This window comes from Corythoichthys intestinalis, chromosome 10 (genome assembly GCF_030265065.1).
Source record: "Corythoichthys intestinalis isolate RoL2023-P3 chromosome 10, ASM3026506v1, whole genome shotgun sequence".
Classification (NCBI taxonomy): Eukaryota; Metazoa; Chordata; class Actinopteri; order Syngnathiformes; family Syngnathidae; genus Corythoichthys; species Corythoichthys intestinalis.
In genome coordinates this window covers 27,902,243-27,921,944 of record NC_080404.1, presented here as the reverse complement: position 1 = coordinate 27,921,944, position 19,702 = coordinate 27,902,243, and the positions used below count along the sequence as shown (strand labels likewise).

At 41.5% G+C, this 19,702-nt stretch overlaps 1 protein-coding gene across 1 annotated transcript in view; it reads right to left on the bottom strand.

Annotated features, from left to right (window-relative positions):
* The window catches only part of LOC130923052 (uncharacterized), a 35,567-nt gene extending 23,326 nt beyond the window's left edge, over positions 1-12,241 (bottom strand). Inside the window, exons 1-3 of the mRNA XM_057848456.1 lie at positions 12,014-12,241; positions 2,787-2,910; positions 2,112-2,293 (exon numbers count right to left, since the gene is read on the bottom strand). Of these exons, the coding sequence (XP_057704439.1) occupies positions 2,112-2,293; positions 2,787-2,910; positions 12,014-12,080 (373 nt within the window). The 5' untranslated portion in view covers positions 12,081-12,241. The remainder of the gene's footprint in view (positions 1-2,111; positions 2,294-2,786; positions 2,911-12,013) is intronic.
* Positions 12,242-19,702: the final 7,461 nt, after the last annotated feature.

The following is a 19,702-nucleotide window of genomic DNA, read 5'->3' as shown; positions in this document are numbered from 1 at the left end:
AGCGACGAATCCGACGTAACGAACATTCTTCTAATGGTGACGAGGAGAGTTATGAACCTTTCTTTGGTGTTTTGGGTTATCAACAATTTGAGCCCAAACGAAAGCCAATGCAGCCTAATGAAAGGATCATTGAGGGGAGCAATCACACTGATGAAACACCGGCGGCAACAGAATCACCGAATGGTTTGTTTTGCATTTCTTTTTGTGAAGCTGATACACCGTGACCGCAAAATAAAGTAATGTATAGAATAATTATCATTTAATATGCTATCATCGGTTTCGCTCTGCCAACCGACACAAATATGAATGGGATTAGAGCAGGGGTCCCCAACCTTTTTTGCACCACGGACCGGTGTGATTTGGGTCTTTTTTTCACGGACTGGTGTCCTGTCAAATTTTGCACCCTTATAAAATTTTGCTCCCAAAGCGGTGAAAGAAGCCCTCTTTTATATTCAGTTGGACTCTCAATGTTATCCAATGGTGCTAAAAAACTATTTACATCACAAACATACATGTGCAACACGGAAATGGCGTAAATTAACGCTTAACGACACGGCGAAGTCGTTAAGTAAGAGGGCTACGTGCAGTTGTTGTGTGCGCCAAACATGACAAACATAATATTCCTTTCTTTAAAGAAAGTTTGTAGTGTGTACTTAGGAATCGCTGCATTCGCGGTCCTTTTTAACGTTACGCGCATGCCAACTTTGTCAGAACACCGGCAATGTGCGGCAGAAAAATACAGCAAATATAAAATAGCATTTGTTTTTAGCCCCGTCGTGTTAAGTGCAGGGAAAAAACATACAACTCAACCGCTGAATCAGTGGGAGGGCTGAGTTTGTTTCGTTGAGACGAGATGGTCCCGAGATGGGAGAGTGAGAGAAGATAGCATCACAAATACACGATGTTGGAAATTGTAGCACAGTTTTCAGCGCGCTCCTAGCGATGTCGGGATATTCCGAAATGACTTTAATCCAGAACTTCGGTAGGGTTGTTGTCTCAAATGTACGTTTAAGTCGCCGTGATTTGCGATCTCTACAAGCTGATATTCCTGTTCCACAGACATGCTCGAATCACTCGATTTATTCACATACGGGTCACGAATTCACTCCTTTGCAGTTCGTGGGTCTATAGTGATTGGGAAGTAGCATAAATTTTGTTTTCTTTGAGGTTGTAGGCACATCTTCTGGCTCGTCAGGTTCCCTTTTCCCCGTAAAATTGCAAAATTAGCCCTCTTAGCACTGACGAACTTTACTCGTTGTCTGCGTAGTCCAGCTCTTTTTCTCGCGTTCGGGAACTCATGGGAACTACATTGCGACAATTGGCTATTTGTAAACCACATATCATGACAGGTTTGAACCATTTTAGCGATTTTTTTATAAAACACGAACGCAACTCTCTCGTCGATAAACATCGATGGCACCTGCCTCGACCTTTGTTTTCCTTGTTATGACCCATTCCGCCCCATTCGGCTGTTTCCGGAACACTTTCGGAAATGTTCGTCATTTACAATCTATTTTCGATAATTGCTCATTAATGTGATTGATTTTTTTGTTAACTTTATCAATATTTGTTATCTTGGCACATAACGGTTCTATTGATGTCTCACACCACCTTTGCGTTTTCATACCCTTTCAAATTTGGTGGGGACAATTTGAGCATCCTGAAAAGTTCCTAGTGTTATGTCCCTAACGTCCCTATGCAAACTTACGCCATTGGTCCATTAACAGAAGTACTATTATTGGTGTGTTAATGTCGTACATATTAAGGCCAAATAAAAGGAAAAAGAAGGACTACGAAATGTAAGTCATACTATTGCTACGAGAAAAAACAGTCGAATTATTACGTAGGGTGATGTAACTGTAATCGGCTATGCATTTTACGTACATGAACCGTAGCTGTGAGCTACGACATTAGCCTGGCTCATGAAATATTTCAAATAGATCTTTGTTATGGTTCTTTTTGGGAAGCAAAATGTGAAAAAAAAATGTCATATGACATGACGCAATTTTGTCGTGGCACGACATGGTGAGGCAGTCCGACTCCGATGCAGCCCACCACCGCAGTTTCAAAAAATCCTAGGGGAAACACTGAAAAGACTTCGATGATCTCACATTTCTGTTGGGCAGGAGAGTTCACGTCGTAGCTGAAGGAGATGCCGTCAGCGGGAGCGGGCTCAGACTCTTCATTGTCGAGGACGGCAGTCACAGACAGGAAGTAGTCATCCATCTGGTTCGACAGAAAGGACACGTTCGCCTGGAGGTCGGGCAGGTCCACCCACAGCGGGGGAATCTTACTATAGAATTAAAATACTTTGTCATTATACAAGTCAATGCGATTAAAAGTAGAAACTCCCTTTTCAGCAAAGTAGCAGTTAGGCCTGGGACATGAATCAATGTTCTGAATTCTATTTTGTTTTTTTTAACTGAAGACAATTAAAAAAAATAACTAATAATTTTTTAGGACACAGGGGTTGCCCCTCTTGTTGCGACCCATGTTTCACCACCACAAGATTCTCTGTATAACCAAAGGGAGCTGTTTTTTTTCCTTCATACATAACACACAATCACAATTTATCTTTTGTCAATTAAGCATCGGACATGCATTTAAGGTTTTGCACTTTAATTCAAAGCTGCAAATTGCAGTTACTAGGGGGGAGAAAAAAAGAATAGGAAAAAAAATCCAAATCTCTTTTTTTTGTTGTCAAAAAAATTGCAGAATTTATCACCCAACCATGCTTGTATGATACCAAATCACATTTTACTACTCAAAGCATAAAAGAGCCATACTCAGAAGAGAACATTCTGCCAATATCCACCCGGAACCGGAGTCCTGTGGGCTGGTGGTCGTAGCCCCACGACAGCTTGTTGATCAGATTCCCGCAGTGCAGAATCACATTGCTTGGGGGTGCCACTGAGGAAATACATACAGTATTATTCTTGATTTGGAGGGCAATGTGGGCCAGTGACCCGCTGATATACGGTTTGATCAGATAGCTCAAGTCTTCGGAAATTATCAGAATTTCATCCGAACTTAGAGCCGGGAACCTATGGGAACCTCACAATCCGATACAATTTGCGATACTAGGCTCACGATAATGATGATCTTACGATATGGCGATACACTAATTATCTATACATGGACTAGGAAATCATTTATTTGACTATGTTAGATCTGTTAGTATCATTTGACATGTGCTAGCTTAGCCACTCCGGAGCCCTGAAACTAACAAATAACTAACAAACTGCACGGAATTTGTTGAAATCAACTCCAACAACTACTTACACCCCCGCTAACTTGGAGAGTGAAGTGCCTATGACAGCAAAAAGCATGTTTATTTCATATTTCACACGGTATTTTATGCTACTGAATGAAATGGACCGCTTGGATGTGTGTGGAAGTGGTGGTTTTATTTATTAATTTTTCTTAATCCCGTGCCATGAAAATGAGTGACTTCCGGCTATAGTCTCTGGTTGAGGAAGAATGACGTCATCCGGGTCAGCATGTCCGAATACAGCCATTGCATCATAGCATGCAGATAGACTGCGGATTCAGCTGATTTTGCGGATTCATTTGTTTATTTTTTGCATCACGCCAGCCCAATGTGCTGCAGGCTTTTGTTGCTGCACCAGGGAGAGTGGTGTGAGGCTTTTTGGATTTCCAAAAGATTCTTGTTCACCGGGATGAACAAAACAAGTCCGACAATCAAGAGACCATTGGACGGATTACTAAGTGAGTAAGCTTCGTGTTTTATTTCATGTCAAATACTGAGATCATGGCAAACGTTTTAATAAGGAGGCGGCTTGCATTTTGTGGGTGATAATAATACTCCTGTTTTGTTTATATTTTCGGCTTTTCCCCTTCTCTTTCCACCGTGGGCTGGCCGATCGGTGAAGACAATCTCGCCGCCGTGTGTGACATGAGTTGGGGTACTTTTGTGTGATTTGTCATTTTTGGCGTTTCCCCTTTTATCCCCGGCGACGGGCAGAGAACTTGGAAACGCCGCTTGGTTCGGGTTATCATGTCGGCTAGCTGTCACGCCTCCTGCTTTGTTTAAGCGCTTTCCTCCGTCTCTGAAGCTGGGGCAGGGAAATGACAAAAGCTTAACTTACTCCGGTGGCATAAAATACCGTTCGGGACATGCAAGAAGTCGACAGTTTGGACCATCATGCAGTAATTTTGCCCTGTCGTACTGAATAAATGTATTTTTAATATTTCATATTCCATTTAGCACAAGACTTATTTGTCATGACCATACCATTTATTTAGCAATTGGGGAAAATACTGAGATAAAAAGAATATCCTGTAAAAATATTGGAGTAGAGATTGAAACAATGACATTTTGCTGCCCTCTGTCGCAATTTTCCTCGTTCTGAATCGTCCCCCTCAATGGGCTGAATTCTAAATCAGCTAAAAATCGTGACCCTGCCGACGTCATCCTCCAGCTGAGGACGCTAGAGCGCTATAACGACAGGCGGGGCTAAACGGCTGATTAAAAGACGCCATCTGCGCTTTGCCAAATTGTTGTATATAGTCGAATCGTCTCAAAATATGATTCTAATTCACATACAGTGGGGCAAATAAGTATTTAGTCAACTACTCACTGTGCAAGTTCTCCCACTTGAAAATATTAGGGAGGCCTGAAATTGTCAACATGGTTAAACCTCAACCATGAGAGACAGAATGTGGAAAAAAAAAAAAAAATCACATTGATTTTTTAAGAATTTATTTGCAAGTATTTGGTCTATATCAAAAGTTCATCTCAATACTTTGTTATGTATCCTTTGTTGGCAATAACAGAGGCCAAACGTTTTTTGTAACTCTTCACAAGCTTTTCACACACTGTTGCTGGAATTTTGTCCCATTCCTCCATGCAGATCACCTCTAGAGCTGTGATGTTTTGGGGCTGTTATTGGGCAACACGGACTTTCAACTCCCTCCTCACCCCGTGGTGTCAAAATGATAACAAGAACGGGGAGCAAAAATCCCAGAACCAGACGGGGGACCTAGTGAATGACCTACAGAGTGCTGGGACCACAGTAACAAAGGCTACTATCAGTAACACAATGCGCCGCCTGGGACTCAAATCCTGCACTGTCAGATGTGTCCCCCTGCTGAAGAAAGTACATGTCCAGGCCCGTCTGCGGTCCGCTAGAGAGCATTTGGATGATCCAGAAGAGGACTGGGAGAATGTGTTATGGTCAGATGAAACCAAGATAGAACTTTTTGGTAGAAACACAGGTTCTCTTGTTTGCAGGAAAAAGAATACTGAATTGCACCATCCCCACTGTGAAGCATGGGGTGGAAACATCATGCTTTGGGGCTGTTTTTCTGCAAAGGGACCAGGACGACTGATCTGTGTAAAGGAACGAATGAATGGGGCCATGTATTGAGAGACTTTGAGTGAAAATCTCCTTCCATCAGCAAGGGCATTGAACATGAGATGTGGCTAGCTAGGTCTTTCAGCATGACAATGATCCCAAACACACAGCCAGGGCAACAAAGGAGTGGCTTCGTAAGAAGCATTTCAAGGTCCTAGAGTGGCCTAGCCAGTCTTCAGGTCTCGAACCCATAAAAAATCTGCAGAGGGAGTTGAAAGTCCGTGTTGGCCAACGACAGCCCTAAAACATCACTGCTCTAGAGGATACCTGCATGGAGGAATGGGCCAAAAACCAGCAACAGTGTGTGAAAAGCTTGTGAAGAGCTACAGAAAACGTTTGGCCTCGGTTATTGCCAACAAAGGGTACATAACAAAGTACTGAGATGAACTTTTGGTATCAACCAAATACCTTGTTTCCACCATGATTTGCAAATAAATTATTCAAAAATCAAACAATGTGATTTTCTGTTTTTTTTTCCCCACATTCTGTCTTTCATGGTTGAGGTTCAACCATGTTGACAATTACAGACCTCTGTAATATTTTCAAGTGGGAGAACTTGCACAATTAGTGGTTGGCTAAATACTTATTTACCCCACTGTAATAATGCTATTTAAGATTTTTTTTATGCTGTCACAGGCTTTTTAGGCCTTATGTCAAAAAAACCCTGAACTTCCCCTTTAAATTCGTTTTTAAGAAAGTCAATTACATGCAATGACATTTTTTGGCCAACGGGGGGCACTGCCCCCCCTTTCCCCCTTCAATCTTCGCCTATAAGTGACATCTTTTGAAAATGATATATCGATTCTAGGCAGGAGCAAATCGATAGCCTATATATAACACTTTATTTGACTGCTGTGCAGTCAGGCTTCTCTCCCGCCAGGCTTAAAATGTGCTATAAAAGAACATTTAAATGTATACGTATTTTAACTGACCACATCAGAGGATATGCGTAAAAGCACAATGGCGACATCTTATGGTTGATATGTGAACAAACCTGTCCCACTATAACATTGCACCGAATTGCATTTTATTTTTGTTCGTTTCAAAACTGCCTTTTTGTAAGATTCTACATTTAACTTTTGTTAATAAGTGTATATTATAATAACACATAAATCCACATAAATCCTAATTTCAAAAATTAATGTCTAATGTTAAATTTAAATTATTTTTTGTATTTTTCCCAAAATTATGGTGGGCCGCCGTGGGCTTCCAGGGAAACACTGACTGTCATGCAAAAGAATTTTTTATCACAATTTTTCCGCACAGGGTCATGTGAAAAATACTACCGGGTTCCATCAACAACACAAGAGATTCCCTTTAGTTCTTTCACTTTCATTTTGTTATTTAAGATACACACGCAGATATCAACATGTCATGAGATAGGGCAGAGACAGGCCAACTGCAACAGTGAGGTTAACATGCCAAAACCTGTTCTACCGCAACGCTCAATTTCACTTCCTCTTATACAATTGTTGTAAATTACCAGTAATGTGGCTTCACTTATACTTGAAAATTACACGTTTCCACTATTCCTTTTCTTGTCCGCAAGCACTTGTGTGTTAAGCTCCAAGGTGGACCTTAGTGTAAATATTCTGCTAAATAAGCTGCATATGCTTTTGAAACAAGAAGGCGTTCAAGGACAGTGGGCTGAAGGTTTGTGCTGTGGTCCACCGTGAGAATGAGACGCACAAGTCATAGCCAACGCAGAGGGAGACCGTTTTCCCTGGAAAGCCCCAGTCAAGTGTTTATGATGTGTGCTGAACTTTAGGGGAATACTCAAACATTTGATAGCCTCACTATGCTGTTTAACCACTGAATTGTTGGTTTAAATTTTGGCACGAATGGATACATGTACACAATAATCTGTAGAAAAGCTCAGCTCCTGCACATTTTTTCCTGAAGAACGGGTGTTTATAATGAATGCATTTGAAAAATGGGAATATCTAGGTGACATTGATTCAAAAATGTTCACAAATTGGCCACTAGTAAATGAGTAAATGTTTCATTTACTAAAATACCACAGTCCCACCTTTCCAGTGCATGTGTTCACTTGTAAAATTTAAAACCTCCAACTTGGATGACTATACCTTAATTTTCGGACTAAAACCCGATATTTTTTTCCTTCATTTTGAATCCTGCAGCTTATAGTTCAGTGCGGCTTATTTTTGATTTATTAGGGTTAATAAGGGTTTCTGCACTTTCAGTTCTTAAATAAATGACTAATGAATAAATAAGTACAATTAAAGTAAATTGAATCACCTTAACTCTGTAACGCAACAATAAAAAAATGACAAAAACTAACATTTTAATAATGAAGAATACATTATCTAAACAATAAAAAATAAAGAAAAAAATTAACAATACAAGGATAATACGAAAACAAGGGGAAAACTCAGGAAAAACAGTCTAATCTATAAGTCATCTGGTGAACATTCTTCTAGTTTAATATTGCAATATACACTCACCAGCCACCTTATTAGGTACACCATGGTAGTAACGGGTTGGACCCCCTTTTGCCTTCAGAACTGCCTCAATTCTTCGTAGCATGGATTCAACAAGGTGCTGGAAGCATTCCTCAGAGAGTTTGGTCCGTATTGACATGATGGCATCACACAGTTGGTGCAGATTTGTCGGTTTCACATCCATGATGCGAATCTCCCGTTCCACCACATCCCAAAGATGCTCTATTGGATTGAAATCTGGTGACTGTGGAGGGCATTTGAGTACAGTGAGTACATTGTCATGTTCAAGAAACCAGTCTGAGATGATTCCAGCTTTATGACATGGCGCATTATCCGGCTGAAAGTAGCCATCAGAAGTTGGGTACATTGTGGTCATAAAGGGATGGACATGGTCAGCAACAATACTCAGGTAGGCTGTGGCGTTCCAACGATGCTCAATTGCTACCAAGGGGCCCAAAGAGTGACAAGAAAATATTCCCCACACCATTACACCACCACCACCACCAGCCTAAACCGTTGATACAAGGCAGGATGGATCCATGCTTTCATGTTGTTGACGCCAAATTCTGACCCTACCATCCGAATGTCGCAGCAGAAATCGAGACTCATCAGACCAGGCAACGTTTTTCCAATCTTATATTGTCAATTTCGATGACCATGTGCGAATTGTAGCCTCAGTTTCCTGTTCTTAGCTGAAAGGAGTGGCACCCGGCGTGGCCACCTGCTGCTGTAGCCCATCTGCCTCAAAGTTCGACGTACTGTGCGTTCAGAGATGCTCTTCTGCCTACCTTGGTTGTAATGGGTGGTTATTTGAGTCACTGTTGCCTTTCTATCAGCTCGAACCAGTCTGGCCATTCTCCTCTGACCTCTGGAATCAACAAGGCATTACCGCCCACAGAACTGCCGCTCACTGGATATTTTTTCTTTTTCGGACCATTCTCTGTAAACCCTAGAGATGGTTGTGCGTGAAAATCCCAGCAGATCAGCAGTTTCTGAAATACTCAGACCAGCCCTCCTGGCACCAACAACCATGCCACGTTCAAATCACTTTTCTTCCCCATACTGATGCTCGGTTTGAACTGCAGGAGATTGTCTTAAAACATGTCTACATGCCTAAATGCACTGAGTTGCTGCCATGTGACTGGCTGATAACAAATTAAGTGTTAACGAGCAGTTGGACAGGTGTACCTAATAAAGTGGCCGGTGAGTATATCGCAAACCCTCAAAAAGTCGCAATGTAAGTTTTTTCCAATATCGTTCAGCCCTAGTGTCATGTCATAATTATGATTGTCTCATGACAGTCTTATGGTGCCACTGTCAAATAAAGTTTCACCAAATACCATAACTAGTGATTAATGAAACAACTGGAACAGTAACTGAACAAATAATTACCACAGAACGTGAATTTTGATGGTTATTTTCATCTGTAGCGCTGCAATGCATGCTAGGAGGTACGTTGGACAACAACAGTGTTGACAGCAGGCAGCAGCAGAGGTTGACTGTCTCCCCGAAGGGAGCAGTGATGGCCAAATGAAGCTTCTTGAAGCAATGAAGCTTTGCAGCCAATTTGTTGAAAGCTACATGGTGGTTTATTGGGTCTTATGACAGTCGTATGATGCTACTGTCTAAAAAGTGTTACCGGTTAATAGCTTTTGGTGTAAATATACCATAATAGAGTGAGGACAGCAGCGGCTTATAGTCCAGTGTGGCTTATCTATGAACAAATGCCGTTTTCGTTCCAAATTTGGTGGGTGGCGGCTTATAGTAAGGTGCGTCTTATAGTGCGAAAATTACGGTATCAATTAAGAGTGTAAAGGTACATGTAATAGTATTGAACCGTTTCGGTACGTGGTGCTCGATTCGGAACGGATGCGTACCGAATGAGTTTCTGACGTAATATAACCCTTACTTTTCGAGGCTGTGAGTCGATCGGGTTACAGTGTCTTTGTGTAGATTATATTTACTCCGTCTTCTCAACTATAATGAGGACCAACACGGTAGGACAGTGTAACCCAGAAACTTCAAAGGTGCGACAACGTGGCCGCCGAGACAATGCAGTGAGACGCGGGCGTATAAGTCAATCACCCAATGCACACCAGTCGCAGTGCGGCCGCGTGTTAGATGCGTCCCAGAAGCGGCTCAATGCAGCGCACGCGAAACGGATGGCAGAGTTTATTATTTGACGCGAGACGCGGCCCTCCTGCGTCAATACTACTACCGGTAGCTAGGATCGGGCCGGAAGTCACTCGTGTAAAAATACGGTGGATCCGGTCGATTTTCAAGCTAATATGCAATCGTAACCTACTTTTTGAGTGGTAGATCGGGGCACAGTTGACTTGTCTTTGTTGATTTACTGCTGTCTTCTCTGCTATAATAATAACCAACACGGCCCCGTGTTCAATACAAAACCCTCCTACCACAACAAAACAAATAGGAACTAATATTCACATAGGAACTAAAGTTATACAACATAAAATATACAATATAAATGAATACTACATCACATTTGTAAAATATAAACACATAACAAAATAAATAATAGTCCATTTAAATAAATTGAAATGAGCTAAAACACCTTTAATTAAATAAGAATAATACACACATCCTGCTTACACAATTAAATTTATTAATTTCTGTGTGGCGCTTTAACTTGAGAAAATCCACCAATAAAGCGTTTGAGAACCGTTCATAAGAAAAAAAAAAGTTTCACTGAGGCATTTCATTTGTAAAATACATGTTAAAATCTTTGTCATTGGGATCGTTTTTTTCTTTAGCATAGGACTTCTTTTTTCGTCTTTTAGAAAGAAAGCTGACCAATACGCGGGGTCTGAAAGGCAAATTGTTGTTGGATTATCTTTAAATACCCGCTACTTTTTGAGCAGGATTCTAGCTTTGTGTAGGCTAATGTTCCTATTGTTGAAAGCACAAAACTGTGTAATAAACAACTAGCACATTTATATTTTGGATTTTGTTTTCTTACTGTACCGAAAATGAACCGAACCGTGACCTGAAAACCGAGGTACGTACCGAACCGAGATTTTTGTGTACCGTTACACCCCTAGTATCAAGGCACCACACTAATACTATGAGATTTTGCAATTTCAAGACAACACAGCCAAACATGTCCAGAATATCCAAGTATTACTATATCCACGCTAGACCAACGGTAACTGTTCTTTACTCCAGTCTTTGTAATATAATGTTAATTTTACGATATTTGGATGTTAACTCTTGAAGTCTTGACACTCAGTGCTACTGTTCTATGGTTTGATGGCAAACAATTCTACCATTTTCTATTATGGTTCTTTCAGGATCATTGCTGCTTTTGCCATGCCTGAGCAGCCACAGCAAGCACATACTTGCCTCGTTCCCACAGAAATCTAATGGATCTTTTGATCTATTTCCTCTTTTGTGGTACAAAAATGACGATTTTTTTTATACCTTCCATGGTGGCGACACACTAAAAATAACAGTTCTTACAGTGCAGGACAGCAACTCAAACCAGCAATGACACAGGTCCATTTTGTGTGTTATGCTTCTGGCACATTATCGCCTGCAGAGTTATTTAACATTTTATTACCCAGTGAATTTGACTAGAGCACTTTTTTTTCTTTCTATGGTGTGGATGTACAACAGTTTGTAATGTGAATTTCAAGTCATGAGAAAGCAGAAAAAAAGAGGAAGTTATGTGTTTGTACACAACAGTGTTTGAACCTAATGTCCTATGTAAACTTGACGAGTTAGCCTGATTGTGTTAGGTGCGAAAGAGGGTTTGTCGTCGTTATTTGTTGATAAAATGCTCAAATTCTTCCCAATGGATAACCTCTTAGATGTAACAACACTATACAGGGTCATTATCACCATCAATGCGTAGTAACGCAGTTTAATGCAATTTTCTAGTTGAAAATGTGCACTCAAGCCCATTCACCCATTAAATAATAATACTCAGCTTCATTAAAATGAACTCCATTGTAGTGTAATGACTTGACGAAATTCATTTACAGTTGCTTTTTCACTGTCTGACTGACGTTGCCGAGGAAATTAGTTGTGTTACAAAATTCCGATTTAATCATTAATAGGCATATACTTATCCCTCAAAATGACGTTTCCCGACTGGAATAACTTGACGCATTTCTATTCACACATTTGTCACGTCACGCTAAACAGTCTTACCTCGGGCCAACGTGACTGCTAAAACGGACAGAATGACGAAAAGTGGCTTCCAACATGTCCACTCCATGGCCGCTTTGTGACCACAGACGGCTTTTCTCAATACTACCTAAGCTGAAGCTAAAGTTAAAGACAGCAAGCCTCCATTAACGCTACAGTATCTCGTTTGCCTGGAGTAAATGTCGACTCTCGGTGGCAACGACTGGTCGGCTTCCTTCCTGGACTTCCTGTTTGTTCCCTTCCGTTCAAATCAATCCCAGAATACCGTAGTAATCAAACTACGCCCCACGCGCTTCGGCGTTACATTTTAAAGGTGTTTTTCTCATGCATTATACACTGTAATAGACTGTATAGATGTATTACACTATATATATATGGCGAAAAACACTCAGGTGACTTGAAGTTCCGCTCTGAGACCCCCAATTTGGCCAAATTTAAAATTGTCCTCTATGAGTGTGTGATTATATCATTGGAAATCTTAAAATCTCAATCTGAGGGAAGATTTTTTTTTTAATAGGAGCATAGGCGGAGTTTGACTTTCGGGGCAGGGGGGTACAACCATAAGCGGATTTTAAGGTGGGGGGGCAGGGGGACCAGGCCCCCCCTGGTGACCGAAAAGTGTCGAATGAAATTGACTTTATATATATACATGTATACATAAAAGTTCTAAAGCAACAAAACTGCAACAAAAAAGAATGAATGAACATAAAAAAATATTTTTATAATGGGTCAAAATTATTTTTTGAACAGATCATGTGACTAGCACCTTAGACCAGACATGTCCAAAGTGCGGCCCGGGGGCAAAATGCTGCCCCTGGTCAAATTTCATCCGGTCCCCAGCCTCTGTCATAAGATCAATAATGTCTGGCCCGCACACAGATTTATTAAATTGGTCAGCAGTACTGCTTACACATTAAATGCTTCTCCTCATTTACCCACTAAAAGGCAGCAGCCCTCTAAGCAACATTACCTCGTGTGACCCTTGACTTCCAATTTTCTAAAATGGCATCAACCAACAACAAAAAACAAAGTGGACTCCGACGGCCGACGCTTCAAGGATAGGTGGAAATTGGACTATTTCTTCACTAAAATACGCAACAACTGTGTCTTCCTCATTTGCAAAGAGACAGTCGTTGTTTTCAAAGAGTTCAATGTGAGGCGATATTACCAAACAAGAGACTGACATGTACGACAAGATTACAGGGAGGATACGCAGCGAGAAACTGAAGCAACTTGAAGCTAGTTTAATTTCACAGCAGCAGTATTTCGCAAGATCCCGAGAGTCGAAAGATAACGCCACAAAGGCTAGTTGCAAGATTGTTAAAATTATTAATTAAAAAAAATAAATAAATAAAGCGAATGTGACACACAGAATGGCTTGCTAAAATTAGCTTAAATATATTGTTCTACGTAAAGGACGTCAGCCAAGGTCGGCCCCACACATTTTTACCACACCAAATCTGGCCCCCTTTGCAAAAAGTTTGGACACCCCTGCCTTAGACGGTCATTTGCTTTGCATATAATCCCCCCCCCCCAAAAAAAAAAAAATTAGGGGAGTGCAATTTTATTTTTCAAATGATTTTTTTCTTTGAATTTTTTATTTTTTGGTTGAAGCAACTTTTTTTGTGGATTGAATGATTTAGACACAAATGTCCTACCCATAATCACAAACACAAAAAGGATTTTTTCAATCAAAGCCAACTTTTTCAATGAAAAATTCAGTGTTCAAATGCAAATTTTTCAATCTCAAATATTTTTTCGCATTCAAAAACCTTTTTTATGATTGAAATTTTACTTTTTTGATTGAAGTGACTTTTCTTTTAGAAAATATTTTTTTGAAGCAACTAATTTTTGATTGAATAATAAAAGACAAAAATGTCTTAGCCAAAATGTGGCACAAATCAACATTACTTCAGTCAAAAAAGTTGCTTCAATGAAAAAAATACTTGGGCTTTCACATGCATTTTTTGGGGAGTTTTTTGAGTTTCAAATGTATTTTTCCATTCATACACTTATTTTTATTTTTATTTATTTATTTTTTTTTGATTGAAGCGACTTTTTTGGGGGTTGAAAATAGACTATATATTTTGATTGAAGCAACTTTTTTTGATTGAATAATAAAGACACAAATGTACCTCCATATGGCTCCGCCCAGGGGATATAATTTTTGACTGGGGTAACTACATTGGCACCACACCGGCGGGCGTACTATATTCAATGGATGATTATCTTGGCGAAAAGTATTGCCTTAGCAGCCTGATTTAGAATTCCCCTCAAGAATGATGGGAAACAAAAAACGCTCATTGTCAACTTATTATAATAAATATTCTTGTAAGTTAATTTTATTGCTGACACTGCGTTTCGGGGTCATCAACATGTTGTGCATGTTGGGAATTCTAAATCAGGCTGCTTAGGACAGCTATAGTTTTCGTCATCCATTGAATATAGTACGCCCGCCGGTGTCGTGCCAATGTAGTACCCCAGTCAAAAATGGTATCCCCTGCGCGGAGCCATATGCAGGTAGATTTGTGTCTTTATTATTCAGTCAAAAAAAATGTTGCTTCAATGAAAAAAAAAAGTTGGTTCAATCAAAATATACTGAAAAATCACTTCAATCAAAAAAGAAAAAATTCAATCCATAGAAAACGTTTTTGAATGCAAAAAAATATTTGAGATTGAAAAATTTGCATTTGAACACTATTTTTCATTGAAAAAGTTATTTTTTCTTTTTTCTTTGATTGAAGCAGTCATTTTTTTTGTTTGGGCCATATTATGGGTAGAACATTTGTGTCTAAATCATTCAATCCCAAAAAAGTTCCTTCAATCGAAAAAAATATTTTCAATCAAAAAATAAATCATTTGAAAAATAAAATGGCCATCCGCTAATTTTATTTTATTTTTTTATTATATGCAATGCAAATGACCGTCGAAGGTGCTAGTCACATGATCTGTTCGAGAAATAATTTTGACCCATTATAAATATTTTTTTTATTAATTTCATTCATGTTTGTTGCAGTTTTAATGCTTTACAAATTATATATATGTAGGAAAGTCAATTTCATGAAATGACACTTTTCGGCCACCAGGGGGGACACCCCACCTTAAAATAGGCTAATAAACAGGAGGGCATTTTTTGTTTTTTTTTTTAAACAGCAAAACCCTAACTGGAGGTAAGAGCATGTGAGAGCATAATTAAAGACGCCATGATTTTAACGAAATATTATCACGTACTTACCTCTTTTCAATCCAAAAACTCCATGTAGCATGTATCACCGAGTGTCAAGACACAGCTGTAAATGGCCACAGCCGGATTTAGGGGGGATTTTATGGGTGAAACATGGTTATATTAATAAGGGTCGCGATGCAGAAATCGCAGATATCAACGAGCGTTCGAGATTTTCTTATTTATATAGGCCTATTTACCCTTTGATAAGAAAGCCCACCCGTCTCATCAGACCATAGGACATGGTTACAGTAATCCATGTGCTTTGTTATAATGTCTTCTTCAAACTGTTTGCAGGCTTTCTTGTGTACTGTCTTCAGAAGAGGCTTCCTCCTGGGGTGACAGCCATGCACACCAATTTGATGTAGAGTGCGGCATATGGTCTGAGCACTAACAGGCTGACCCCCCACCGCTTCAATCTCTGCAGCAATGCTGACAGCACTCCTGTAACGAGTCACATGACATTTTGGAGGGAAAATGACAAGCAGTACTCAATTTGGACATTTAGGGATGTACGTAGTTTCTATGGGGTGTGCTCACTTTTGTTGCCAGGGGTTTAGATATTAATAGCTATATTTTGAGGGGAATATAAATTAACCATTATATAAGCTGCACACAGACTACTTTTCATTGTGTCAAAGTGTCATTTTGTCAGTGTTGTCCAATGAAAAGATATACTTAAATATTTGCATAAATGTGAGGGCTGCACTCACTTTTGTGATACACTATATATCCGTGACTTATTTACAGACACCATTTTTTTCATTCTGATGTAATTTGTTTAAAAGTTTAAAATATGCGAGTGAATAATCTTAAACGAAATATTAGACATTGAGTGATGATTCTAAGCTAAAAATGACATTTTGAATGATATGATTACTTACCTTCTTTTTATGGCTGGGTTGAAATAAAAGTGGTTGCACGACATCTGTAAACAGGGGTTTTCAGGGTAAAACGGACAAATTAAAAATAGTTTTGGGGCTCAATGCGCCATGAATCTGCTATGGCAGCATATAGACATATTTTTCTATCAAACACAACAGTTCTTTTGGCTTCAAATACAACAGTTCATTTTAAAGAGGGGTGCAAGAGCAGAAACTGCTTTTTCAGCCTTGTCTGTCTTTTCTGCCATATATGTAGAGTGGGGCGAATACGTACAGTATTTAGTCAACCTCTAACTGTGCAAGTTCTCACATATGAAAATATTAGAGGCCTGTAATTGTCAACATGGTTAAACCTCAACCATAAGAGACAGAATATGGGAAAAAAACAGAAAAATCATACTGTTTGATTTTTAAAGAATTTATTTGCAAACCATGGTGGAAAATAAGTATTTGGTCATCTCAGTTCATCTCAGTACTTTGTTATGCACCCTTTGTTGGCAATAACGGAGGCCAACATTTTCTGTAACTCTTCATAAGCTTTTCACACACTGTTGCTGGTATTTCGGCCCATTCCTCCATGCAGATCTCCTCTAGAGCAGTGATGTTTTGGGGCTGTCGTTGGGCAACATGGAGTCGGGCGGACCAGGCACGGAGTCGTCGTCGGAGTCGGGCAGACCAGGAACTGAGTCGTCGTCGGAGTCGGGCGAACCAGGAACTGAGTCGTCGTCGGAGTCGGGCGGACCAGGAACTGAGTCGTCGTCGTCTGCTGGCGGAACAGCGTCTGAGTCGTCGTCGTCATCTGCTGCCTGAACAGCAGCGTCTGAGTCGTCGTCGTCGTCTGCTGGCGGAACAGCAGCGTCTGAGTCGTCATCGTCGTTGTCTGCTGGCGGAACAGCAGTGTCTGAGTCGTCGTCTGCTGGCGGGACAGCAGCGTCTGAGTCGCAGGAGTCGTCTGCTGGCGGGACAGCAGCGTCTGAGTCGCAGGAGTCGTCTGCTGGCGGGACATCAGCGTCTGAGTCGCAGGAGTCGTCTGCTGGCGGGACATCAGCGTCTGAGTCGCAGGAGTCTGCTGGCGGGACAGCAGCAGCGTCTGAGTCGCAGGAGTCTGCTGGCGGGACAGCAGCAGCGTCTGAGTCGCAGGAGTCTGCTGGCGGGACAGCAGTGCTGAGTTGTCGTCGTCTGCTGGCGGGACAGCAGCGTCTGAGTCGTCGTCTGCTGGCGGGACAGCAGCTTCTGAGTCGTCGTCGTCGTCTGCTGGCGGGACAGCAGCGTCTGAGTCGTCGTCGTCGTCTGCTGGCGGGACAGCAGCGTCTGAGTCGTCGTCGTCGTCTGCTGGCGGGACAGCAGCGTCTGAGTCGCAGGAGTCTGCTGGCGGGACAGCAGCGTCTGAGTCGCAGGAGTCTGCTGGCGGGACAGCAGCGGAGTCGCAGGAGTCTGCGGTGAGTTGGCGCGGGCACTTGACTGCGGGGAGACGGCGCGGGCACTTGACTGCGGGGAGCCGGCGCGGGCACAGGACTGCGGGGAGCCGGCGCGGGCACTTGACTGCGGGGAGCCGGCGCGGGCACTTGACTGCGGGGAGCCGGCGCGGGCACTTGACTGCGGGGAGACGGCGCGGGCACTTGACTGCGGGGAGACGGCGCGGGCACTTGACTGCGGGGAGACGGCGCGGGCTCTTGACTGCGGGGAGACGGCGCCGGCACTTGACTGCGGGGAGCCGGCGCCGGCACAGGACTGCGGGGAGCCGGCACCGGCACAGGACTGCGGGGAGCCGGCGCCGGCACAGGACTGCGGGGAGCCGGCGCCGGCACAGGACTGCGGGGAGCCGGCGCCGGCACAGGACTGCGGGGAGCCGGCGCGGGCACTTGCCTGCGGGACTGCTGTCGGCGTGGACGAGCACGAAGAGGCTTCCGGACGGTGTACAATGGCAGACTGGGTGGCACCTTACATGGTGGTATCGAAGGAGGGGTGTAGGAACTACGGCCATTACCTGGGTCGGAGTCTGTGTCAGATAGAAGATCATATAAATTGTGATCTTCTTCGAAATTAGAAAAATCTGAATCCAAAAAAACGTGGCGAGGCAGAACATAATCAGAGGAACGGGTGGATGGTCGTCGGCGTGCACGCCTGAGCCGGATCTTCCCCGCTGGGTCCACAATTGGTTGCGTCATTCTGTCAGGGAAAATGCAGGCAGCTGGTGTGGACCCAAATGCAGGGCATCAAAAGGCATCCAGGGAGGTGGTGGTGATCTCAAAAAATGTTTTAATAATAACTAACAACACACAAAGTACAACTAAAAGTATTAAAGAAGGCAAGGTTCAAACAAAACTTACTTTACCGGAGGGTTTAGAACACGAGGGCTTGGACAGAATCTTGACTTTGACACAGACAATGACACAACAAGGAGTGAAAAGAAACTGGGAGCTTATATACACACAGAGACGAGGGGTAACGAGACAACGAGGAACAGATGGGCGACACAGAAGGATGCAGGTTGGCAATACACTAGGAGCAGTCACAACAGGTGAAATCAATGGGCAATCACAGGAACACACTAGGAGGGAACCAACAAAAAAAACCTAACAAGGTGGCATACCTGGTTGCTCAGTGCAAAATAACCGCAAACCATAGCAAAGGAGCTGATTCTCAATTTCAATTTATTATTTTTCATTGATTTTATTTTTATAAAAAAAAAAAAAGTGTATTTTTACAGTTTGGATATAAATTTTGTTTTGTTTTTTAAGTTCAGGAATATTGATGCACTTTAGGTCTTTTCTGTTACCAACAAAAAAAAAGTTAATAAAGTTATACTTTATTGTAAGTTGATCTATATTACTTTTTTTCTTTAATATTAAAAAGGACACAGTGTTATGCAGAGGTGTACTTATAATAATTTTAAAGACTAATGATACAATTTCCAGTGGCAGCTGTGTTAGGTACAGGATAATAATTCAAAAACTTGAATCAACTTCCGAGTGTTATATCCATACGGCATAGACCCCCCCCCCCCCCCCCCATGACATGAAATGTCATTGCATATAATTGACTTTCCGATATAGGAATTTAAAATTAAGACTTTACCGGTCAAATTTTGTCTATAAAAGTTGTAAAGCAATCAAACAAAGAGCAAAAATGGATGAAATGAACAAAGAAACATTTTTTATAATGGATAAAAAATTATTTTTCAAACAGATCATATGACTAGCACCTTAGAGACTGTCATTTGCTTTACTTAGCCCCCCCAAAAAACACCTGAGGGCAGAAGAGGCAAGATGCATATATGTAATTTTTTTCAAACCTAAGCTTTCAAAAGCAACAATAACTACAGAGCGAGAACCAAGGCTTGAAGATGTGGACCATAAAACGGCAGAGAGCACCGCTACAATGCTAAGTGAAGTTTCAGTTTTCTCCACTAAAGATTTTAACCATAAAAAATGATGGGAAACAAAAAAAAAAAAAAAACACACGCATGCACACACACACAGCTGGGGTGCCTGTATGTACGAGCATGTGCTAAGCTACTATCCGAGCATATAACATGTACGTTAATTTTATCGCTGACATTGCGTTTTGGGGTCATCAAAATCC